The following is a 26,903-nucleotide window of genomic DNA, read 5'->3' on the forward strand; positions in this document are numbered from 1 at the left end:
TACATAGACAATGTAATTACCTTCAGAAAAATGTGAATACCTGTCACTTTCCTTAACCTGTATTAGGTTGGCATGTGTATGGACTCTTGCAGCGTTCTGATAAGAAATATGATGAAGCTATTAAATGTTATCGAAATGCTCTCAAATTAGATAAAGACAATCTACAGATCCTAAGAGATCTTTCATTGTTGCAGATCCAAATGAGAGATCTAGAAGGATACAGAGTAAGTATTTTATTTACATTTGTATGTTTTAAAACTACTAATTTTTAGCTTTTGTTTCTGGTAAGCTTAACTCAAAAGTAACAAGTCATTTGAGCTGCTGTCTGGAAAGACTGAGAACAGTGAACTACAGCAGTGGTGCATTTGATGTATTGAGTTCATATGGAGGGTGCCAGCCATGCTACTGTTACTCCATATTAGCTGATCCACAGAGCCATCTGTGCTTCTCAATTGCCAGACATATTCTAAACTAATATTCACCAATTCACTCATGTGTACATTAGTTTTTTCTTAATACTGTGCACCCATTTCACACCTTACATTTTCAAAGCCTTATAAGAACATGAACTGCTTTCCTCAACTTGTGGATGATGCCTACCTTCTCACCCTCCACATTACACCTGTTTTTAATGTATTTGAGGATTATTGGGATACTTTTTTTAAGATGACCGGTAGCCACTCATCCTTTGAATCCATCAGAGGAAGGATTTAGGGCTGTTTGCTTCTCTGTTCAGAAGAGCCAATTTTCATATAAGTACTAATGCTGTCCTTGACTTCCCATGTGCTGATCCCAGGTCTTCTGAAACCTTCATTCATCACTAGCTCTGGCTGCAAGATCTATTAGGAAGCACTGTATATTAAAGGCAGATGCTGCTGTGTTTCCTCTTCACCTGCATAGAGCATAGAAGAGACTATTCAGTATTGATCTTTAATACCAAGACCTCAGTTCATCTCATTATAAAAATTGCCAGAGGAAAGAGTGGAACTAGGTGGTGAAAAGGCCCAAGAAAGAAGTGGGGAGATATGAAAACACTGTAATTTTATTTCAGAAAAATTGACAGGTCGTCTTCTGCTGTCCCTATGGGTGCTCCACTGTCATGCCGCAGTGCCCTCTGTGCCTCGGATTGGGGATCTTAATCAGCAATGCCCACCGGATCGAACATGCGCTGTTCCCCCCTCTTGCACTGTGAGTGGGACGTATATATAGCGCTGTGTGGTACGACTGCCCCCCAGTTCCTTCTCTACTGCCTTTGATCTGGGACAGAATCCGCAGCAGAGCCACCACAGTGTATTCACTATCTGGGAGAGGGACACGTTCCACAAAAGTGTTTTCACTGCCATGGCTTGACTGCTAGGGCCAGAAAAGACCAGGCTGTTTGGTTGTGACTTCTCCTCATGGAGAAATCACTGCATCCAGCATCAGACCCAGGCCTGGACTCTCCCCCGGGCAGCTTTCACCCTCAGCCAGGTCATCTGCCAATCACTGCAGTCCCATCAGAGAAAGTTGTCCCTCTCTCACTCTGAGAAGAAACGAGCTCCCTCCTCATATTCTGAGGCACAGCTTCTGCCCTCCCCCCCCCCCCAACACCATCCCCTGTGAGGTCAGTTGCCTCAACATCCTCTGACAAGGGACATAGCTCCGGGGCCCATCCAAGTACCTCTGGTACTGGCATGAAACATCTGTCTAAGGACCTTACCTGGGCAGACCTACAGCCCTCTGCACAGTCTCTTGGTTCTGGAGACCGAGACAGAGTGACTTCGGGAGCTATGGCACTGACATGACCATCGGCACCCATCAAGTTTTCAGCTCCACTTGCTGATTACTCCTGCATGTCTCCTTCGGCACCGAGTCATGCTCCAGTACTGATGATGCTCCTTTCTCTACCACAGGAATCCAGACATCCTAAAGACCTGCTGGTATATGACATACCTGTGTCACCTCTGCTCAGACACAACCTCCCCCCACTTCCACCCTCCTCTCTGGACATTCCTCCCTTTCTCCTCCAAGGACAGCACCTCCCTTCCCCAGTGAGGAGGCGGAAGACGAGGAGGGGGCTCCATCATGCCCTCTTATTTGAATCCCACACAATCTACTTCTTCTACATACCCTCAATATGTGCATTCCACACCCGGACCCAACCCTGGTATGGACCAGAGTGGATGCAACCCCACGTTCTGCTTCCCCCGCATTGGCTCTATTGGGATCCCTGGGCCATGTACACGGCTGTCATGCAGCAAAGCTGGAGACCTACATCTTTGCCTTCTCCATCAATCTCTTGCCCACCAGAGACTCCTTCCTTGGAATGAGGTGAGGAGGAAGAAGTTTCACCAACACTATATTTCTCCTCTTCTTCCCCTAATGAGGCTATCATGCCACCACCTACTACTGCTGATGACTTCAAACACTTCCAGGAATAATTCCTCTGGACTCCCTCCAGCCTTATTTCTTTTGGAAATTAATGAGAGGTTAAGACATGAACATGAGAACCTGGTAGTTCCCACACTCATGGGTCTGTTTTGCTCAGAAAAAGGGAAACTTATTTTGTGTTCTTTGATTGTAAAAATCCAAATTCTTCTTCAGCATGCAGATACTGGGTAAAATGTTCCAAAGTGCCTATGTGACTTAGGAGCCTGTCTTATTTTCTGAAGCAACTTAGGCAGTTAGGTGCCTCTTTTATCTTGATTTTAAAATAGATTTTAGGCTTTATGCCAGGAATGCTACCGTTAGTGTAAATCCCACTTTCCTATAACTCAAATGTAATACTGTTTATTGTTTACTTTGTTAGAATTGCAGCTTGCTTTTTAAGAATGTCCAACTTCCAGTAATAATCAAGATTAAAATACTAGTAGTAATACACTATCACAGTTGTGATTCAGTGAGATATTTTAGAACCATCTTCATTGAAGTAACTTTCCTTTTTATTAAAGGAGACAAGGTATCAGCTACTTCAGCTGCGTCCAACACAACGGGCTTCATGGATTGGATATGCTATTGCATATCATTTGTTAAAAGATTATGATATGGCCTTAAAACTACTGGAAGAGTTTAGAAAAACTCAACAGGTAAGACATAAAGAAGCAGAATTTGAATAACTACAAATATTAAAGGGGGGAAATGGCTATTGTTTGTACAATTTTGTTTTTCATTTAGCATCTTGGGACCTATTTCAGCAGATAATTGCATCTATGGAGCTTTTACTCTGGGGGGGGGGGGGATTCTGCGGCAAAAAATTAAATTCTGCATATTTTATTTGTCAAAATAATGCAATATAATCACACCGGTTTCAATTGTTTTGGTAATTTATTTAAACTACAATACAAAAAATTTCCTAAACACGTGAAACATGACCTACAAGCAAAGATTGAAAAAATTGGATTTGTTGAGTCAGGAGGAGAAAAGACTTGGGGAGGGGTTTTCAAGTGCATAAGAGGTTGTTATAAAGAGGAAGGTGATAAATTATTCTCCTTAACCACTGAGGACAGGGCAAGAAGTAATGGCTTAAATTGCAGCAAGAGAGTTTTAGGTTAGACGTTAGGAAAAACCTTCCTAATTGTAAGGATAGTAAAGCACTGGAACAAATTACCTCTGGAGCTTATGGAATCTGTCACTGGAGGTTTTTAAGAGCAGGTTAGATAAATTTGTCAGAGATGGTCTACTTAGTCCTGCCTCAAGGCACGGGAGTGGGCTAGCTGACCTATTGAGGTCCCTTTTCTGATTTCTATATTTACCTTTTAGTTCCCCCTGCAGTTTGAACTGAAGACAACATTTTTCTTCGTGCCTTAAATGGTGGTATAGCTTTACTGAATGATGTTCAATAGTTGCTGTGTTCCACCTTTTAAGGTTCTTGCATTTCATTAGTAGCTAACGAGGTTTGGGTACATAGTTTTTTAAGAGCATTGTGATCTCCCAGCATGAAAGGGGTCTGACTTGAACGTTCCTGCTGAAAGGGAATCTCTCTGACTTGGCAAGTGCTGCTGCTGCTCCTGTGGGTGGGTGACTGTTTCATTGTAGCTATAGTCAATTTCCATGTATTCTGCAGTTGAGGTGGTAGTGGATCTCAAGGGGATAGCCTGCCTGAGAATTTATAGAGCACAACAGATTCAATCTTCCACTGCATGGCAAGGAGTGGTGGGGAGAGGAGAAGGTGTGGATTTTTTTTGTTTTGTTTTTAAGTGTAGGGGCCTACCAATTGATGGTCCACGTTAGTCAATTTCATGGTCATAGGATTTTAAAAATTGTAAATTTAATGATGTCAGATATTTAAATCTGAAATGTCATGGGGTTGTAACTGTAGGGGTCCTGATCTAACTGTGAAGGCAGAAGTGAAGAAGTAAGGGTGGCATGGTACGGTATTGCCACCCTTACTTCCACGCTGCTGCTGCTTGCAGGGCACTTCCTTTAGAGCTGGGTGCCTGGCCAGCAGCTGCTGCTCTCCAGCCACCCAGCTCTGAAGGCAGTGCAGAAATAAGGGTGGCAATACCACAACCCCCTACAACAACCTTGCAAAAAAAAAAAAAAAAAAACCCACAACCTTCTTTTGGCTCAGGACCTCCAGTTTGAGAAACGCTGGTCTCCCTTGAGAAATCTGTATAGTAATAGGGTAAAAGTAAACATAAGACCAAATTTCATGGGGGAGACCAGATGTCATGGTCCGTGATGCATTTTTCACGGCCATGAATTTGGTAGGCCCCTTCCTATACACTACCTCCTCTATAGTGGTAGGCATCCAGTAACCAGCTTCAGTTCATTTTGTCTTAACTAAATATTTGTGAGTTTTACATTTTAAATACATTGTGAGGTCTACATCTCAATGTCATCTGCTGACTGAATCTTAAAATGCCTTGTGTACAATTGCACACGGCCTAGTTACAAGTGGTATGGTGCATGCTAATTAACCTGTCTTTTACAGATTCCTCCTAATAAAATAGATTATGAATATAGTGAACTGATCCTATACCAGAACCAAGTGATGAGAGAGGCAGATCTATTTCAAGAGTCTTTAGAACATATAGAAACATATGAGAAGCAAATATGTGACAAGCTTGTTGTAGAAGAAATCAAAGGTAAAGCTTTGTTTTTTCTCTTCCTACTCACCTTGCCCCAAACTATAAGTATCTACTGGCTTTTAAATATCATGATATCAAAATGAGGGTTATATTTAAATAATTGTTTTATAGGTAAATTTATTAACATTGAATCTATAATTTGGTATTTTGTTAAGCTTCTTTGACAAAGTGGAGTGTTAGTGGGGTGACATTACTTTGATATGGAATGGAAATAAATTGGGAATGAAATAGCATTCCTTATTATTAGAGGGTCATTCACAGAAATAGAGTATATCTCAAAGACTGATCAGTAGTCCGTGTACAGTAGGTCAAAACTAGTAACCCACTCATCTCTACTTAGCCCTGCAAGTTAAGAAATGTAATGCCCTATGTGTACAAAAATGTTGGTTTCCTGCTTGGAGCATCAGGTTGTGGTTTCTTTTTAAATGCATCAATGCCTTTTTTTATTATCATAGAGTTTTTGCAAAAAAAAAATATATATATATATTCAGTTAAAATTGATGCATTGGGTTTTTTAAAAACTTGGACTGCTGAGGTTCTGAATATGTGCAACTATGTGACACAAACAAATTTCAAATATTCCTTAATTGACCTCTATGCTGGGAATCTCTCTTAGGGCAATGTGCCTGTATTTAAAATATTTGGCCAGACATTTATCAAATTGCCTATATTAGTTGTGTCCAAATTTCCTTGAAAATATGTTCCCTGAGCTACGTTCTCCACAGTTTAAACCGCTGTGATGTTACTGATATGAGTTGGGAGCGTTCTGGGCATGCAGCAGGTGTTTTGCAGCAACCCCAATGGCCACCTGCTGCCTCATTGGGAGGGAGGAGAAAGTAGTCCTGACTGTTCTATTGCCTGTTTCCCTACTTGATATGGGAATCCCAAGAACAGCAAGATAGGAGCTTGAGTGGCTGTGCCTGTCAAGGGGAGTACCTACAAAAAGATGAGTCCTTTACCAATAGCCCAGGTGGCTGCTCTAGCTTGTGCCAGCTGGCAATGACTCCTTAGAGACCATCCCTCTGCTGGAGATAGCCCTGGTGCAGCACACACTTCTCCTCCCTGCCCCTGAAACGTGCCCTGCACCAGGAACTCTGGAGAAAGTGTAGGGAGCAAGCAGAGGATTTTGTGGGTAGTTTTCACTCCTTTTTTGCCACTTGAGCTGTGGAATGGGGTATATAATCTACCCCAAAGTGTGTTTGTAGTCCCTTAACCTTCTTGAAAGAACCTGTTTGGTCCTCACACTGAAAAGAGTGGACAACATTGGCATGAATACTGATATAAAATCCTATTGCAAGGTCTGTCCAAAAAGAAATAGAGTGGAGGTTTCTGTGAGAACTTTAACTTTGAATTTTCTGAATATGGGCCAGTAAATTTGTAAACTTAATGTTTCGTCAGTGTTGCTTGCATTGAATTTGAAATGCCTTCTTTGGCTAGCTAATACAAATCCACTAATTCTGGTCTTTTTTTCATATCTGGATAGGTTAGTGTCATAAAACCAAAAAAAGGCATCTAAACAAAAATAACCTTATTTTTCAGAATTGCTGAATGCTCACAAATACCATTGAAGTCACTGTGAGGTAGAGTCGCTCAATGGGATTTCTGGGCTGGAAAACACCTCTGAAAATTAGCCACTTTTATTTTGCTAGATGCTTAAATATGGCTTATGGGATTAGTTTTAGGTACCCAATTTTGAAAATTTAGCCTCAAGCCATAAGTATACTTTCATTTAACTCACAGTGTTTAACTGTATTGTTTTAGGAGAAATGTTGTTGAAGTTGGGAAGACTAAAAGAAGCTGGTGAAATATACAAAGAATTAATTGATCGGAATGCAGAAAACTGGTATTATTATGAAGGCTTGGAAAAGGCCCTACAACCCAGTAAGTAATGCAGCGATGTACTTAATTTCCTCCTTTGTATTTAAACAATTGGTGTCTGATAGAACGTTACAATTTGAAATTGGAACATCACAATTTAGCTGAAAAATATTTGTATCTTCTGAACTTGAACAATCTGTAGTCAGATTTACTCATTTAAAAATTAATTGAAAACATCTGTGCATGTAGTACCAACACTCACCCTTTCTTTAAAGGTCATGCTCGCTAGCCCAAGGAGAACTTTTCCCCTGCACGCACACTTTATAAAGGGAGTTGTCATCACTAGCTGATTCTCACAGTAATTTGTTTGGATCAAGTTACAGGACTGCCACTTTCATAAAGCTATCAATTTGAGATTTCACTGGATAATAGCTTTTTAAAAAGGAACATAGTCTTTTTTTATTAAACTCACAGGCAGATTAAATATATTGCTTTAATTTCTCTTGGCTAGGACCCTCTAAAGCAGAGGTCTCAAACTCAATTGACCTTAGGGCCAGTGCCGGTCCTCACATCCTCCCAATGTCACTCATGGCCCCCAAAAACTCCGCCCCCCCATCTGTCTAAGGCTCTGGGATGGAGTGTGGGTGGGGGAGGAGGTCTGGGGTAGGGGATTGGGGTGCAGCCTCTGGGAGGGAGTTTGAGTGCAGAAGGGATGAGAGGTTGGGCTCTGGGAGGGAGTTTTGGTGGGGGAGAGGGTCTGGGGTGCAGGGTCTGGGGTGGAGTTTGAGGACTGGGGGGATGGGGAGGGGGTGCAGGTTCTGGGAGGGAGTTTGGGAGCTGGAGAGGATGTGTGGGAAGGGGGTAGGGGTGCACGCTCTGGGAGGGGGTTGGGGGTGCGGCGCTTATCTGGGGCTCCACGGTGGGGCAGACCGGGGAGCCTCCGCGCGTTTCTGTCCCCTGGCACTGCCTCTGCAGCGTCCCACTGGCCACAGGGGCACTCAGGGCAGGGGAAGTGCGTGGAAGCACAGCCCCGCCCCCTGGGCCTCAGAGGGGCTGGCACATTGGGGAGGCTCGTGGGCCACAGATGGCCTGTGGGCTGGGAGTTTGAGACCCCTGCTCTAAAGGCATATCATTTTAGCAGGGACTAACTTTCCCGTGGAAGAGAAGAAAGTAGAAATAATTAAGGTTTTCCTAAAAGTTAAAGCTCACTCCTGGTACGGTTATTCTGGTCTTCCAGAAAAAAATAGCTGCTAATTTTTGTGGTGTACAATACTGGAACAGCAGATACCTATGACCAAGAAATGGAATCAGAACTTCCCAAATGTTTTTCTTAAAACATAATTTAAAAAAAAGTTCCACAATTGAATAGAAAGCAGAAGGTTTTTTTTATTGGATTAATTCTGATAATATTATAAAACCACAGAACATTACTCATAGATGTTGTAGTGGTAGTAGTACGTTTTTAATGCAGTTTAGATTTTAAGTAAATAGTTGACACTAAAAAGGTGTCAAACTGTTAAAAGGTCTGCAAATATGACTTGAGGTTGAGTGAAAGTTTCTAATTAAGTTGTTTAAACATATTTATAGGCTAGGATTACTGGTGTGTATTTGTTACATTGTATCCATAGAACTGGTAGTTAATATTGCCTAAACCAGGGGTGGCCAGCCTGAGCCTGAGAAGGAGCCAGAATTTACCAATGAACATTGCCAAAGAGCCACAGTAAAATGTCAGCAGCTGCACCTCCCGCCCTGCCTCGGCAGCCCCGCCAATCAGCGCCTCCCCCTACCTCACCGTGCCTCCTGCCCGTTACAATCAGCTGTTTTGCAGTGCGCAGGAGGCTTTGCTGGGGAGGGGAGAGGAGTGAAAGCATGGTAGGGGAAGGGGCAGGGGCCTTGGGGTTAAGGGGTGGAGTGGTGGCAGGACCTGGGGCAGAGCAGAGGGTTGAGCAATGAGCACCCCACAGCACATTGGAAAGTTAGCATCTGTAGCTCCAGCCTCGGAGTCAGCGCCTATGCAAGGAGCCGCATATTAACCTCTGAAGAGCCGTATGCAGCTCCGGAGCCACAGGTTGGCCACCCCTGGCCTAAACCAATGTTTCTCAAACTATTGACTATTGTGGGTCACACATGCAGCTCTCACATGGGCCACATCCACACAAAATATATATATATATACTACCTGTATGGCCCTGAGGATGTCTCATGGGCGGCAGCTGTGTACTGATTGGGATGCAAGTGGGCTGAGAATCACTGACCTAAGCAATTAATCTAGTCAATGGGTTGACTCTATTATTCTGTTTCTCTCTGAAACATTTGGAAACTCTCATTTATAATTATTAATAAAGAACAAATGTGTATATGTAATGTACATTTCACATAAAAATCCTATATCGATTTTAAACTGTACTAATTATAAAACATAATAATGCTACTTTATTTTTTTTAGGTGGTCTTAGGACTATTTCCTCCCCCATGGTAAGTTCTGGAGCTCCAACCTGTGATTTCATATAGGGTTTTTATATGCTTTAGTTCCAATTTTAATATTTTAATTTATTACTCTAATAATTATGTATACCCTGGAGCCAGTGGGTAACATACGTGTGTGTGTGTGTGTGTGTGTGTACATATATATATTTCCCCACCACCACCATCAGATCTCAATTATATGAGGCTTTTTACGTATGAAACAAATGTCCAAGTATAACTACTAAGCATTTTTCATGCTATATCCTTGATCTTAACTTCCAATATTATTTAAGTTCACCAAGCAATTTGACTTTTCAACTAAATTCACTTATGAATGTGAAACAGCATTTCAAAACCAATAGATCAGTTTGTTTTAAAATTCTGACCACATTGGAGCTCCAAAGCATATTATGGGGGAAAGGGGAGGAGTGGGAAGGAGGTCTAAAGAAAACAAAAGTTCTTAAACTTGATGTATTGACAGTCCTGATGCTAAGTGCTTACATAGTATTAGTTTACTTACATTGCTGAAACTTTTGTAATAAAAGGCTTATTTGTGTATTTTTAAAATACTTTAAAATGATTAAAGTTCTTTAAGAAGTTGTAGTAAGTAGTAGTTCTTTAAGAAGTTGTCCTAAGTGGATTCATATTGATAGACAATTTGTTTGCATACGTTATTTGCAAATGTTGAAGTACTGTTTTGTGAATGGGATTGCACAGTATGTAGTTGTAAGAAAATAAACACAATCTCCCTGTGGTTGGAGGCACAAGGTAATTAGGTTCTCTGCTGTTAATTACTTAAACAAGTCATAACAAAAGATAGGGTCTGTTATATATACAACACACTACCTTCTTCTGTAGTGTATTTGATTAAATAAATGAAAAACTTAGTGTAAATTTTTGCAGTGTTGTAACTAAATCTGTACCTTCTGGTAGGTTTAGCTAATTAAAATCTAGAATTACAGATTTCTTTTAATGTCTTTTTTTTAAACAAGAATTTAATGCAAAAATAGATTTTTCTCTCCAGTGTTTCTTACATCTGTTATATTTGCTGATAATAGGCACTTTAGAAGAAAGGCTTCAGATTTATGAAGAAGTTAGTAAAAGACATCCCAGAGCAGTTTCACCTAGAAGATTACCTTTAAACTTTGTTCCAGGTAACAAACTGCATATCTGTTCCATAATCCTATTAATTTTTGTGTTTTATTAAGGTGTCAATAATTAATTTGTCCTAAATTTTGAGCATCCATTTATATGTAAAGGTGCATAAAGCTTGGTTTCAACCACTTGAGGACTATGCATCTTTGTTGATATGGACAAAAATGTCAGTAGTACACTACAAAGGCTGATAGCAAAAGGTCCTGCATGGTAATATTTTGCCTTTACTGATGAAACTACAGTGGATAGCTGTGTATATATTGTAAGAATAGCTCGCTCTATATATAATGCCTTTGATCCTGTGCTGTGTGTTAGGTGATATCCCCAGATCAGAGTATGAAGTGTGGTAAGCTATTGTGTTAACGGAATAATAAATTTCAACTTTTGTTTCTTTAATTGTTTATACACTGTGATAACATTCCTCTCTAGCCTCTTAGAGGAGAAGTCCCCTAAGACTGACTTTATATTATTGACAGAAGAAGTTTGCCTGTAAAGCTAGCAGCAGAAGAAATTGGAAGCTCTACTTACAGTTCAGATGTTGCACAGAAAACTATAGTAGAGGCTTCTCTGTACTGTTTCATTGGCCTGGAACCTAGTTGTCAGCAACTGCACCCCCTGAGTTAGAAGCTTGATTAGTATTTTTATTTTTGTTCTGGTGTCCCAAGCCCTGTCCCTGTATCTCCCTGTATTTTATAAGCTGGAACAAATGCTGATAAATGTATATAGCAATCAGCTGTAAAGTGGGCCTAATTTTGTTCACAACTGCAAGTTAACTCTAGTGATGGTGGCTTGCCCAAGAAAGCTCCCAGCCTACCTCAAAGAATTTTATGCTACAATGTAGTGCAGTGTTTGTTAAAATTTTAACTTAATCTCTAATGTAAACTACTATTACCATGCTGTACCTTGCCAGGTTATCTGTAGCTCAAAACTAGGTTTGAAGCATTTTCCAGTATGAAGTTTAATTGTAGCATCATATTCAGCAATGCTATAGTTAACTTTTTTTTAATGACTTTGTTATAAGCTGTCTATTTTGGAGAGTTTGTTACACTTAAACAAATTATAAAAACCTTCTATACTGAAACTTGGTACATAAGTGTTCTCAAGTCTGGAAAAATTATTGAAAATTGGTTCTTCCAGTGATTGCACATGTGCATTCCACTGTTGGTACGTGTGCATCCTGTGCATGGTTGTCAGAAACTTTTCCCCTTAGCGTTACCTGTTGATGTGGCTCAAGTGCTCTCTGTCTCATGTCCCTGTGTGCAGGCGTAGAGGGCAGAGCTGCCTCTGACCCCCCTCAGTTCCTTTTTACTGCCCAGGATGGCTGCTGGATCAGTTGGTCTTGCTTTAACAAATTATCTCGGTGTGTCTTATTATTTTGTAGTGTTAGTGGTTTGTTTTTTTAAAAAAATTTTGTTTTTTTGGTTCCCCTACTCTGTGTTCCATTTGTGGTACTGAGGAATGCATTGATTACTGTGTTTCAACCCTGGTTGTTCTTGCTCCAAGATGAGGTCTGTGAGTGACCTACATTCCAGCTGTTTGAAGTGCCTGGCTGAGTCTTGCATATCAGACTGTTGTCAAATTTATAAGGACTTTGAGCCTAGGACCAAAAAAGATAGATGCCAGGCTGAAGTTTCTTTTGATGGAAGCTACTCTGAAACTACCATTGGAGCTTTCCTGCTCAAAGAGGGGGACCACTTCTTCAGCTTCAGTTACAAGCGTTCTGCCAGTGTTGGCAGAGTTCTGGCATCAGTCATGATCTCCGGTGCCGAGGAAGAAGCATAAGGCTTCTAAGGAAGAGGCTGGAAGAGGAAGATTTCTTGCTCTTACGCCCACTGAGAAGAGTGATGGAGGATTGAATAGATCATTGGGTAAGGAGGCGCTGTTGACTCCAGCACCAGGACAGGCACTGTCCTCAGGAAGGTCCTCACCCCCACCTGATGACTTCAAGGCTCATCAGGAACGTTTTGAAAATGGTTGCCTCAGCCTTGGATATCCAAGTGAAGGGAAGATAAGGAGTTGTCCAATAGACTAGATGACATTTTTACTGCAACTGGCCCCCTTGTGTGGCCTTACCAATTTGAGGTGATTTTAGAGCCCCACCAATAACCTGTGATAAACTCCCTCCTCACTTCCTCTGACATCCGAGAGGATGAGGATTGATACTACTATATGTACCTATACAAGGCTTTGAGTATTTCTTTTCACATCCCCTTCCAGGGTCATTGGTTGTTTTGAGAATTATTAGGAGGGAACGCTAGGGGCAACAGGCTGCGATCCCTAAATCACAGGACCCCAAAAAACTTGACTTGCTTGGTAGGAACATTTATTCTATGTCTGGGTTACAACTAAGAGTTGCTTTTGTTGTTGAGTCTCCGATATTAGTCATATCAAAACTTAAGGACTAGTTACAGGAGGACCTGAAACAAGAGTTTCTTTCACTGGTAGACAAAGGAAAGCTGATGGCTAGCACATCACTCCAGGCCAGTTTGGATGCTGCTGACTCAACTGCTAGGGCCATGACCTCGATTACAATATGGGGGTGCTCATGGCTGTAGTCTTTGGGGCTGCCCCAGGAAATCCAGCATACTGTTCAGAACCTGCCATTTGAAGGACCTATTCTCAGTGCAGATAGATGACAAACTGCATGGTTTTGAGTCACTCTGGAATCTTTTAAAGTCTCTGGCTATATGTACACCTGCCTTGACAAGAAAGAACTTTGGTCCACAGTAGTCCCGCCAATATGCTACTTTTGCACTTCAACAAGACCTATTAAGGAAAAAGAATTGGGGTTATAGATGCAGACCACCCCCTTCATCTACTGCAACAGCTTCTAGTTCATCTAGGCGCCCTGAGGGCGCTAAACAGACATTTTGATGGGTTAATTGAGACTATCATACCAGTCTCCAAAATTCCAGCCCCTCCTCTCTCTTTTTGCAAACCAGCTATTCCACTTCCTAGTTGGTTGGTCCCAAATCATTTCAGACCAGTGGGTTCTAAACATTGTGGAAGTGGAATACACCCTTCATTTTATTTCTATACCTCCCTCCTTCCTTGTCCCTCTTCTTGTGAGAGTGGTCCCTGGAGGTCCTCCTCCAGGAGGAGCATTCTTTGTTTCAGTTGGGAGTCATAGAAGATGTTCAGCAGTATTCCAGAGGGACAGGCTTTTATTTCTATTTCCTTATTCCAACAGCAAAGAGATGTCTCAGACAAGTTTCAGTCTGCGTCAACTCAACAAACATCTGAAAAAAGTAGTTTTGCATGGTCTTGCTGGCCTCCATTAGCCTCTCCCTGAATTCTAGAGATTGGTGTGCTGCCCTCAACTTGCATCACCACATGGAAATACATGTCCTGTATCAGGGCCATGGGAAGTATTTAAGGCTCCAGGTGAACCTTTCTCACTACCAATGCAGTTCTACCCTTTGGCCTGTCTCTCGCTCCCAGAATTTTTACAAAATGTATAGCATTAAGTGCATTTATGAGGAAGTTTGGGTGTGCAAGTGTATATATAACTAGATAACTGGCTGGTGAGAGGCTGATACAGAGTTCAGGTACTATCCAGTCTCTCTCATCCACTCAAACTTCAGGGCTCTGGGACTGTTAATCAATACACAGAAATCTATCCTCTCCCTTGTTCAGAGAATAGAATTAATAGGGGTGGTCCAGGACTCGACTCAAGCCAGAGCTTTCCTTCCAGGATCAAGATTTCAGGCAATTCAATCCATCATTTTAGGTCTCGTGGTTCACCCAACTACAACAGAGTGGAATTACATGTGGCTTCTGGGGCACATGGCCTTTTGCAGGTACATAGTCCAACATGCCAGATTGTACCTCAGGAACTAGTCGTGGCTGTCCTCCATATTCTCTCCAAGCCATCACCCTCTAAGCCTTGTGGTGAGGGTAGCCTCTCAGGTTTTAGCCTCTCTGGACTCTTGGACGAACCTTGTAAACATATGTATAGGCATTCCCTTTGTAATGCTCAACTTTCATTGACAATAGTGATAGATGCGTCTGCTCTGGGTTGGGGGGGCTCATCTGGGTTCCCTTAAGACACGGTGGTTGTGGTCCAAAAAGGACTTGTTTTTACACACACATTTCAGGGAAATGAGCTATTCAGCTGGTGTCAGGCTTTCTCACCCAAATCAATGGGAAAAGCTTGCTCATTCTCACAGAAAACACAATGGCAACGTTCTACCTCAACAGGATGGGAAGGACCTACTTGTCCTAGCTCTGCCATGAGGCAGTCTAACTCTGGGATTTTTGTATTGCCAATTCGGTTGACCCCACAGTCTCTTACTTTCCAGGGGTGCAGAATGAGCTTGCAGATCATTTAAGTCACAATGAGTGGTCTCCACATCCAAATATAGCCAGGCACATTTTTCAGCTGTGGGGGACTCTCCAGCTAGACCTCTTTGTAGTAAGAACCACAGGAAGTACAAGCACTTTTGCTCCCTTCAAGAGCATAGTCAGGGTTCCCTCACAGAAATTTTTTTGCGGCCCTGGTATGGGCAAATTTCTGTACGCTTTTCCACCAATTCCACTTCTTCCAGAATGTTGCTAAAAATCAGACAGGATATGTTTGAGTCATACATATAGCCCCAGCTTGGCTTTGGCAGCACTGGTTCTCCACCCTTCTCCCTGTAGGTAAAAGCTCTGATATCTCTTCCTTTGGACCCACGCCTAATTTCTCAAGACCATGGTCAGTTATTCCACCCAAATTTGCAGGTGCTGCATTTAACACCCTGGATCCTTCATAGCTAGACCTTCAGGAAGAGTCTTGTTCAAAAGAGGGTTTAGGATGTGCTTTTAAATAGTAGGAAGCCATCTATATAGATCTATCTAATTGACGAAGTGGAAGCAGTTCTCTCTTGTCCGAACAATTTGGAGTCTCGCTGACACATTCTTCGACTATCTTGGACAGCATATCTTGGACTATCTCTTATACCTAAAACAGTAAGTATTAGCTGTTAGTTGCTAGGTGGACTTTGATAGAGGCATTTCAACTTTCCACCCTTAGATTGATACTCTCCGTATTTCCTAATAGGATGTCAATAAGATTTTTGAAAAGCTGCCTGCTCCTTACTGCATCTTTCAATGAAGATAACATTGATGGCCACCAAAAATGCTATTAGGAGGATAGGTGAACTACGTGCATTAATGCTTGGCCCTCCATGTAAAATTTCCTTTAATAAGGCTTACCCGTGTCCTTATCCAAAGTTTATTTCACAAGTGATGTATAACTTCCATATCAACCAAGCAATTTATTTGCCTTTGTTCTTCCCAAAGCCTCACTCAAATGAAGATGAGGAGCGGCTGCACAATCTAAATGTCAGAAGTGTTGTCTTTCTACCTCAACAGGTCCAGGCAATTCCACTTGTCTTTGCAGCTTTGTGTAGCAATCATGTACAGAATGAAAGGGCTCCCATTCTCTTTTCAGAAGATTTAATCTTTGCTTCCTGTATTCGCTTGTGCTGTGACTTACAAGTGCTACTCCACCAAACAGAATGACAATATATTCAATGAGATTGCAAGCGGTGTCTTCAGCCATTCTGGGTCAAGTGCCTGTCATAGACATTTGTAAAGTGGTAACTGAGTCTTCAATACATGTTTGCAACTCATTATACCATCACTCAACAGTCTAAAAACAATGCAAGATTTGGGCGAGCTGTTCTCAAGTCTTTATTCAGATAGACTCTGATCCAGCCTCCTGATTTCACAGCTTGAGAGTCACTGAAAGTGGAATGTACATGTGCAATCACGGGGGGGGGGGAAGGTTACCAACCGGTTCCACAACTGTTGTTCTTTGAGATGTGTTGCACATGCTCATTCCACAGCCCACCCTCTTCTCCCTCTGCATTGGAGTTTCCGGCAAGAATGAACAGAGGTGTCAGGGGTAGATCTGCCCTTTATGCCTGCTCAAAGGGTGCACTGCAGCAGAGGGTGCTTGACCCGCTCTCACAGATACCACTGAGGAAAAAGTTGCAACAGCCATGCACAGGATGCCCATACAGAGTGAAATGGACATACGCAATACATCTCGAACAGCAGTTACGGAACAGGTTAATAACCTTTTTTACTGTGCATGCAGAATAACCTTTTTGTTTTATTGTGCTGTATTGAAGTCCATGAGATGATGCATTTAAGTTAATAAAAGGATTTGCTGTCTTAGAAATGTACAGGGTGCAAAACTTTTACATCTTCACAGAAATAGAAAGGGTTTGATACCATCAATTAGGATCATAAATATTCATTGCTCTAGTTAATGTTTGTTCAGTGCCTTGGAGAGTAAGGGTTTGTCTGTTCTGCATTTTAAAACCTTTTGCAGCAAGGCTCAGAGCCCGGGTCTACAGACTTGGGCTTGCACTATGGCGCTAAAATCAGCAGTGTAGACATTTGGACTAGAGCTTTGAAGCCCAGGGAGGGATTAAGGCTTCAGAGCCTGAGCTGCAATATCTACACTGCTATTTTTAATGCAGTAGCGTGAGACCAAAATTGTAGACCTGGGCTCTGAGACTCCCTGCTGCAGGTTTTAAAACACAGCATAGATGTACCCTCTAACAGCTATGAGAGTTCTCAGTACTATTATAATTCTAGAAACCAATGTAGATATGTTATCTGATGATGAATTTGCGTCTGTCTCCCTTATGAAACAAAATCTTTTCAACTCTGCTTCCATGTGGCTGTCACCTTCATGGAGGAGCCTTTACTTGACTCAAATATACACCATATACACTCTCCTACTTACCTTAAAATTAGCTCAGGGAGACCCCAATGGTGTTTGAAATTGTGATTCACTCTGTCCTGAGGACTAATGAACCTACCAATGAGATGCACATTAACAATGCACCTCAACTCTTTGCTTGCCTCTGAATGGCCTTGATACACAGGGTACTTCTACACTGCAATTGGGGGAGCACAGGTAGGCATACCTGAACTAGTGTGATTGAACTTACTAAAAATAGCAGTGTAGCCTAGTTACCCTAGGGTCCCAGACAGAATTGTACGTGGGTGGCTAGCCCATGCCACTCTGGCTGCACCGCTATTTTTATCAAGCGACAGTGGTCGAAGTTAGCTCTGGTACATGTGCTCCAGTTGCTGTATAGCCATACCCACTATGTGCTCAAAAGGGAGTGCATTTAGTTTATACTCTTTGGCAGGCCACAACTTGAAGATATAGATTATACAGAAACTAACAGGCATAGTTGTAATGCTAACAAAACTTTTTCAAAGAAAAAAATGTAAAGTTTACAACTTACTTCAGAGATTTCCTGGCACTGGAAACTGGGAGAGTGACTGAACATATTCCTTAAATTATCCTCAGATGAATAAATTTTAAGATCAGTTCACTTATTTAGCAGTGTGGTCATCCCTCAAAGCGCTGGGCCAGCCTGAGTTTAGTCCATTTTTTTTTCTTTTGCTCCTGAAGAGTGAGTGTGTGTGTGTGTGTGTGTGTGTTTTGGGTGCAACTTCAAAATTACCATTGCTTCACAACAGATCAAGCCAAAAATTAAAGGATGCCATTCATGCCTCACTTAAATCCCAGATGTTTACTTCAACTAATCCTTTTCAGGAACATAAAGGCGACTATGTTCTGCTTGATTTTTAAGCAGTTCATCTTGTAAATTGATTTCTGAGCAGCTACATGACAATTTACCATCGATCTGCCATCTTCAGATTAAATGTTTTATTCCCATAAATAGAAAAACATGAAAATAAGGGGAAAACTTCATTGCCTATTTTTATTACTAGGAATGATTTTCAATATGCATGTGTTGGTTCTGGAACACTTTATATCATTGCAAGTCTGTATTGTCGAATATATTCATTTCCGTGGGAATGGGTGTGGTAATAAAAAGTAGTTGCCCCATTCTTGAGCAGCTCTTGAAATGAAAACAAGATAATTCACACTTAAATGAGAGCCACACGGTGTCTCACTGGGTTACCCTTCCATGCCTTTTTGTAACAAACAAGGTATTTTAGTTACTCTAATGTCTGTTTTTCTAGGTCTGTCAAAAGCATTTCAGTTTGTAAATATTCTCAGCTTGGTAGCTAAAATATTTATACAGCCCTACTGAGCATATGGAAAATATTCTATGCCTGTTCCATGTGTCTTCCCAGTTGACTCATCTTCATAATTCATGGAAGCATTAACCTAAGATGCTCTCAGACGTCAGTGCTATAAAGATTGATTTGCTTGTTAGTTACTTTCCTTTCTTAAGTCTCTCCCAGAAATCTTGCTCTGCTATAGAAAGATATCATAGCACAACAAGTAGTGTGGTTGTGCCCACAAATACATTCAGATAACTAAGTATTTCAGTAACCTCCTCCTACAATATTGATAAAAATGCGGGGACCCTGCCTTATGAAACCAAGTCTTCCAATCAGTTTCAAATTCTAAAACTGATTTTAGTGTAGAAAGTCACGGTCACATGTTAGTTTCCCCAAACATAAACGTTTCTTTAGGGGGGAAGATGTGCTTATTCTGTTTTTCTTCTTTAACAGGAAAGAAATCAAAGCATTAGAACAGTTTTCTATGTAGAGTTTCAATTATTGGTGATAATCCATAGTTGTATAAATATAAACACTGATCAGTATACGGCACTCACAAACATTAAAATATAACCAAATACACTTTTGTTTCTAGGTGAAACATTTAGAGAACTAATGGATAAGTTCCTGAGGGTTAACTTCAGTAAAGGCTGCCCACCCTTGTTTACCACTTTGAAATCTTTATATTACAATACAGAAAAGGTAAATTTTAATATTTATTCAGTTTTCATGTAATCTGCTGTACTAATTTAAGTTGTAAGTGTATTATATAGATTCCTCTGGAATTTACAAATGACTGTAATTCAGCAATCTCCTACTTAGTAGTTAGTGTGCTGCTTTCACTACAGAATTACTAGGTGATTACTCATCGCGTAGTAACATGTACGTATCTGTATTAAATTTGATGATTTTGATATTGTCAGAATCAGATACAAATATGTACAGAAGTTTGACAAGTCAATGAAGACTAATCTACGAAACTGTATTCTTTGTCCTGGGATGCAAATGTGTCACGGTTGTTTCAATTTGTGGTTTATGCTGTCACAAGAAATCTTTATTATTAAATAGACAACAGGTAATAGTTCTGAATTGTAGTAATATATGCTACAGAGATTTGTTCCATATGTCAGTTTGTCTAAAGTTTGTGTAGTATTATTACATATGAGCAAGTCTAAAATCTCAAGGTATGTTCTGTTTTGTACTAAAACTGCTTTTCCAGATTTAATTATTGGTTTTAAAGTGTCAGAGTAGTGTGTGTGTGTGTGGGGGGGTGTATATATACACAAACTGTACATGTACAAAATGTATTCAACAATATATTGCACTTTGTATGAAAAATTTTACATAGTGAAGTTGAACTTAAACTGTGTGATTTTAAAAACTTTAAAATCTCCTTGATTTTTCCAACTATATGGAGAATCCAAAAGTTTGAGATGTTCAGGAATATTGATATGGATGACATGAATTGTAATAGAGAGAGTTCTTCACCAAGGATGGGCAAAATTAGGTGGGGTGGGAAGTGCTCGGAGTAGGCCACTGTGTACTAATGAGAGGAAAGGGTTAGTCACTGCTTCCACTGTGGCATGTTTTTACCTGAGAAGTTTTCTTGCCACCAGTCAAGTTGGGAACATGAAATCAGAACTTTTAAGATTGCCAGCTTATTCAGAGAGACTAACCAATAATTTTTATGCAGAGACAGAGGCAATTATCACATTTATATGGCTTAGTATGGGAGCACAGGATTTACATTTGTGAAAATACTTAGTTTTTTTTCCCCCTGGAAGGGGGTGGGCTGGGGTTTCTTCAAGTTTTTTGTGTTTTTGCATTTCACTCACTCATTTATGTTTATGGAAATACCATATTTGAAAGGGTTTTGAAACAAGAAAATTCGCTCTACCTTCAGTCTGAATAAAATTTAACTATTTTGAAATTAAAAGAGAAGTGATGAATGTCAAGGATGTTATCCCTGTAACAACTTTCTAGAAGCTTGGGGTGGGAAGGAATAGTTACTTATGTTTTGAGGGAGGGGCATGTCTGCTTGGTAGAATCAACTGTCACTGGATATTGAGCCTGGAGTTGTGAATTGATTATGGGGACTTGGCTTGAAAGAATCTTGCACAGGGCCTGGTAATACATGATTTTAGGAAAAACTAAAATCAGCATTGATTATTAATAGAAGATGGTTGGTTGATTGTGTGAAATTACCCTGTAATGGCTACAAGCATCTGTACTGGGGGAAAATACACTTCTACTCAATGCGACAAATTCTGTGTGTGGAAAAAAGAAAGATGTGAAGTATTGTGTCCAAGTTGTGAAGATGCCACCCAAAAATACAGAGAAAATTATGGCAAATTATGACTTTGGTGTTTTATCAGACAATGAAAATAAAGGTAACTTCTCAAGTACAGTAACATGAAATCTTTAACATAAAAACATGTAACACAGTCCTGAGGTACGTCATAGATGTTAGACTGTTCTGTCACAGCTGTCATTCAGTTTCATGATTGGTTGGTTGATAGGAAAAGGATTGATTTCCAAGTCTCCCATTGATACTCCATGGAACTCCCAGGAAGGTTTTGTGTCTCTGCATCCAGATCATATATGTAGAAATTAACACAGCAGGAGAACTTTGATCAAAATATACCAATAATTTTGTATTAAAAGGGACTCAACAGGGAGGTATTAAAGTTATAAACATGAGATTTGAAAGAGAACAGATTGTAGGCTGATAACACTACTGTTGCAGTTTCAGTGGAAATGTGGTTGACCTAAATTTAGAACAAAGACCTCGACGGATAAAATCAAGTAAACAAAACAAACTCAGGAAAGCTATGGAACCTATTCCTATTTATTCAACTTAACCTTTGTATTTGGGATCAGTGTTATTGGTTGAGCCCTGGGTGGGAAGAAGAGCTTGAATTGTGGTTCATGAAATGTAATCCTGTGTACATTCTTTCCCTTCTACAAATGTGGTTGCGGAAGTAGTTTGTAGCAGTTCACGGCATTAAAATGGTGAAAAATTGTGAAAGTAAAATATCAGGTGATAGAACTTTTGAGTTCAGAATTTTGTACATTTTTAAAGACTTCCACTCTTTTTTTTGTCAGCTCAGCATCAAGTAAGCACATTTTAGTACATTGATTGGTTTGGTCAAAACCTCTTAATAGCTCAGGTGCTGAAAAAGTAAATTGATACATGTGTTTAAATATCTAAGAGTAGATACAAGAGTGGTAGGCCTAAGTGAATAGATTTGTGGAACCAAATATACCTCTACCTTGATATAATGCTGTCCTTGGAAGCCAAAAAATCTTACCGCGCTATAGGTGAAACCATGTTATATTGAACTTGCTTTGATCCATCGGAGTGCGCAGTCATGCCCTCCGCACCCCACCCCACCCCCAGCACTGCTTTACCGCGTTATATCCGAATTTGTGTTATATCGGGTCGCGTTATATCAAGGTAGAGATGTATTGTGTTCTTGTGTTTAACTTACAAAATTACAGGCTCTTCTTTTTTATCAAAATGTGTGCCTCTTTATGTTTAGGGAATAAATGCTGGCAAAGCAAATCACCTAGTATGCATTTTTCGTTTAATTTCATAGACGTTTTGTTAGTTTTCTAGTGTGTTTATTTCAGGGAAAAGTGTGTGACTATTGGGAAGGTGTGTCAATGTCAGATATTTCAGAGGATGGTGTGTATAAAATGCATAGTAAATCTAATTCAGCAATCAGAGGAAAGTAATTTCCCTGACAGTAGGATACTGATCATCTTATGCTTGTATGTTTATTATCTTGACATTTGAAATGTTAAAGATGGATTAATCCTGTTCTTTCCTCCTTCCACTACCTGATTGTACCCTACAGCAGATTGTCTGAACAGTGCTTTATACAGTCCAGTATTAAATGCCCCCAGTGATGGGGCTTCTACACATCCTATGCCAGCTACATATCCTAGTGCCCAATCTAAGCTTCCAGTCAGGAAGTTTTTCTTTGATTTTTCAAAAAAAAAAAAAAAAAAAAAGTCCTGGTTACATTTCATGTGGTGCAATAGAAGGAATGTTTCTCCATCCTTGATGTTCAGAGTCCTAGTACCCATGAAAGGATTTATTTAATACCAGCCCAGACTGTACCTCTAAGTAGAAACTGCAGCACTTCCCAAGACTCTCTTGGGTACCTGTGTACCATTTAGCCAGCATCTGTTTTCTCTTCCCCAAGGAGAGAGTCAGTCAGCGCTTTGTCCCTTATTGTTAACGCTTACTTTTAAACAAAATTCTGTTCTTGTAATAGAAGAAAAAGTTGAATGACAGCTAAAACGAAAGCAATCTGTAAAACTTCTCACCATGATTAGTGCTGAATACAATATAGATATGAAAAAATGTTTTTCATAGTAGACTACAAAATGAATATTCCCAGTTTAAGAAGCTTCTCCATCATTGTGCATACTCGTAGCATTTCTTAAGATGGGAAGACTGGCAAATAAGTGAAATTTATAGCGTTTTTTGAAAATGGTTAGATTTTGCCTGTGTCTTATTTCCTGTAGCTTGTTCCACAGTAGAATTCCCTTAAATGAATGCCCTCTGGCTCTCGCAAGCTTTTTGGGGGCTTTTTTACCTGCGTTGTTCTGGAATAGCACAGAAAATCATAGAATAGATGAAGTGGTTATCTTCAACATATCCTGATCCTGGACTGTTCATAGCCTTGTAAGACTGGGGCCTTGAATTGACATTGGAAGTGAACTGGGAATCTGTGGACAGTGCAGAGCACCAGTGTTCTGTTCTCTGTGGCTTATTCCAATGAAAACTGGGCTATCAAACTTGAAGCTTCTGTGTTGCTTCTACATGCATTCTCTGATACACAGATTACATTAATTTACGCAATCTGAAAATGACACATGCATAGGTCACTCTGGCCAGATCTTCTGCCAAAAGAAAGGAGAAAGGATCATAGTCTCCTAGCATGGTGAAATAAACAATGTACTGTGCTAGGCCTTTCCTAACAAGGTTAGATGTTTTAGGTCAAAATCAGAAACAGATGTAGTTGTTTTATTTGTTAGTCCATTGCTTGGTCTACACTTAAGCTATATATCAGTGTAGCTATATCAGTCCAGGATGTGAAAAAACATACCCCTGAGTGACTTAGCTATGCTGACAAAACCTCCATATAGACACAGCTTTGTCAGCTCAGCTAGCATTGTTGGGAGAAGTGGTGTTCTGTAGTGTAGACATAGCCCATATCTAATACTTTACTCTTCCCCACTCCCAGGTTTATACTATCAAGAAGGCAAGGGCAGAGACCTTTTAAAGTTCATATGCCATTTTAGGAAGGGGACTTTCCTTTATTTAATGGTGGTCTGGTCTTTTTTCTTTTCAGAGGACCCTCTGGTCTCCAATTAGATCATGATATTACTTCAGTGCACATCTGATGGTACTAGTCTGGCCATGTGAGAGCATTTCTTTTCCTCTTCCAGGCGTTTTGTCTGAACAGAAACCTGCAGTTTCTCCCTAAAGTAGCTTAACTGCAAATTTCAAGTGAATAAGAATATATAAAAACGGATCTCTCCGTATATGTCCCAGGCATAGCTGCTTATTACAATACCCTTTAAATGTGTCTTCTCTCTGCAGCCTCCCTCCCCCCCCCCATTATCAGAGGAGTAGCCGTGTTAATCTGTATCCGCAAAAACGACGAGGAGTTTTTTTTTTTTAAGGTGGCACCTTAAAGACTAACAGATTTATTTGGGCATAAGCTTTCATGGGTAAAAAACCCACTTCTTCAAATGCATGAAGACACTGCTCCCCTTATGAAGCAGTCCCTCCAATTCCCTAATAAATGAGTTCAAAGAACACAGTCTAGTACTCAGATGCCCAGAAATGGACATAGTATTTCAGGTGCTGCTTCATCAGTAAAAAATAAAAACACACGACTGTGTGGAAAAGTTACTCTGAGTCTCTTATTACAAGGCGTAATAAGGTGCTGTCTTTGATTTCCCTTCCAACTCATAGGGACTTTCAAATCTACTACTCGATGACAATGGACTGTTTGGCAACATAAATTAATACTAAAAAAAGCCTCACTGAGACATAGGTGTAAACTACTATGTAACTTAAGATCCTGCCTCAGGCATCCAAATGAAAAACTTTGACTTCCATACTGAAATTTTAAACCATTTATCTTCATGGGAATTAAGCAAATCTTGGATACAACTTAATAGAAGAAGGTAGACCAATGTCTTGAATAAAATCCTTTTCTACAATTCTTCACTGAGTCTTAGGTGCTGTTAATCAGTAGCTTATAGGTGCTTAATTCAACAAAGCAAATAGCACCTCTTGTTTAAAATGTAGTCCCATTTGGTTTATTAAAATTTATCAAAGCCAGTTAAGGGATTTAGACAGTTTCCATTTCTCAACAATCTCTTTCCAATCTTGTAGCAATTATTTCTTATAATTAATGCCGAGAGTACTTATTTTCCTTTTTTAATCATATTGAACATAACATGCTGTTAATAACTAATCCATTCAGTTAATACATTGTGTTGTAGATTTTCTTTCTGGATAGTCAGTAAATGCAACTTTTGATGATACAAAACCTCTCCTTTTAGTCTTATCATTCTGTGTCCATCAGGGCTCTTTGTTTAGGCTTCACTAAACCTGGAGTTGGACAGAGTCAAAATTCCTACTCAACTTTACTGCAAGACTAAACGTTTTAATTCAGTCTCTGCAGTGCCGCAGCGAACCAAAAGAGATCTATAAAGGTTAATCTCTAACCCATGTACTTCAATAATTGAACCTTCTATTCATAAGTGTTTACATAGGTTGAAGAGTTACAACAGAGAAGCCATATATAGTCTGTATTTAATTACAGTATTATCAAGATGCCCTTCATGTAATCAGGAAGGCTGAGGGAAAGAATACAGTACATAAGTGAATTGGGAACATAGTTTTGTCCCTTATCTGTTACGGATTTTCTTGTTCTGTCTGTTTGAATACCTACCATTTGGTCCCTCACTGAGGGTTAATTAGCTTCCTTGCATAAATAATCCTGTAGTTAAAGACAGTAGTCTTTGTTTTTGTTACTTAAACATTAGTTATATTTTTCCTTTTCTTGACATTTTAAACTTCTCTCTAACCTCAAATGATGAGGTTGGTATTCTGCATTTCCATACCTTAGTAGTTTTTGCTGTTTCTTCCTATGTCAGAGAAACACTTTCAAGGGATGGATTAATTAAAACAGTACTTGAAGTAATTGTCATATTAGAGGTGTCTCTACACTGCAACGTAAGTCCAGGGTTAGTGGACCTAAAGTCAGTGAACCGTAGTTTTGTGAACCTAGTGCTTGAGTGTCTATGGTGGTTGCTGACACCTAGACTGAATTTTTGAACCGGAGCTCCAGCATCCATAACTTCAGTACACAGGCTGAGTCTGTCCAACCATATCCAAGACTTCCTACCGCCCTGTCGAAATGTGGCTGCTCTAGCCATTTGTGGTGCAGTGTGAGAAAATTTGACTGTCTACCCCGAATATCACAGGAAGTTCCAACACACACACACACCCCAGCCTTCTGCCCTGACCCCTGAAACACCCCCTTCCCCAGGTCTGGGGCCCCGGTCATAGGCCCTGCTCAGCCTGCTGCCGGCCTAGGTGAACAGAACCCCAGGCTGGCAGCGAGCTGAGCAGGCTGGTGGCATAAGATCAGCATTTTAATTTAATTTTAAATGACACTTCTTAAACTTTTTGAAAACCTTGTTTACTTTATATACAATAGTTTAGTTATATAATATAGACTTACAGAAAGAGACCGTCTAAAAACGTTAAAATGAATTACCGGCACGTGAAACCTTAAATTAGAGTGACTAAATGAAGACTTGGCACACCACTTCTGAAAGGTTGCCTACCCCTGGTTGAGAATATAGTAGCAATATTAACTCATGTAATATTGAATGAAAAGGCTGTCTTTTCATCCTGGAGAGCTGAAATTGTTTCCTGTTAACAGGATTTCCCTCTTTCCTCTAGCAATTTGATTCTCTTCTAAACAAAACATGGCTTTAGAGATAATAGGATTTTTAGAGATATAACACTACCTGGAAGTAAAAATCCTATAATATGAAATTAAGTTTTTATTGTATAGACCATCTGTAGATTACCATTTAAAGAACATTCTTCAAAAATCCTTGTACAATAGTAAGTGCTTGAAATGTGTAATGACAGATGCGTGTGTCTACAAATGAGTTTGGTGGTGGCACTTGCAGGGAAAGATGTCTGCACAATATATGTTGTGTGTGGATACTAAGTTTTATATCAAAGTTTGGGGGGACTTGTTTACTTGCTGATGGCTTTTTCCTGTTTTTTAGGGTATTTAT

The 26,903-nt window shown here is 40.2% G+C and overlaps 1 protein-coding gene across 3 annotated transcripts in view; it reads left to right on the forward strand.

The window, feature by feature from the left end:
• Nucleotides 1-26,903, forward strand: part of NAA16 (N-alpha-acetyltransferase 16, NatA auxiliary subunit) — a 100,861-nt gene that overhangs the window by 41,056 nt on the left and 32,902 nt on the right. For 2 of the 3 annotated variants that reach the window (XM_054013926.1, XM_054013908.1), the window contains exons 4-9: nt 67-224; nt 2,931-3,065; nt 4,913-5,066; nt 6,831-6,950; nt 10,412-10,507; nt 19,150-19,256. In XM_054013926.1, coding sequence (XP_053869901.1) covers nt 67-224; nt 2,931-3,065; nt 4,913-5,066; nt 6,831-6,950; nt 10,412-10,507; nt 19,150-19,256 — 770 coding nt within the window. Of the gene's footprint in view, nt 1-66; nt 225-2,133; nt 2,311-2,930; nt 3,066-4,912; nt 5,067-6,830; nt 6,951-10,411; nt 10,508-19,149; nt 19,257-26,903 lie in introns of those variants that run through there. The other variant, XM_054013917.1, reaches the window with a different exon arrangement.

This window comes from Malaclemys terrapin, chromosome 1 (genome assembly GCF_027887155.1).
Source record: "Malaclemys terrapin pileata isolate rMalTer1 chromosome 1, rMalTer1.hap1, whole genome shotgun sequence".
Classification (NCBI taxonomy): Eukaryota; Metazoa; Chordata; order Testudines; family Emydidae; genus Malaclemys; species Malaclemys terrapin.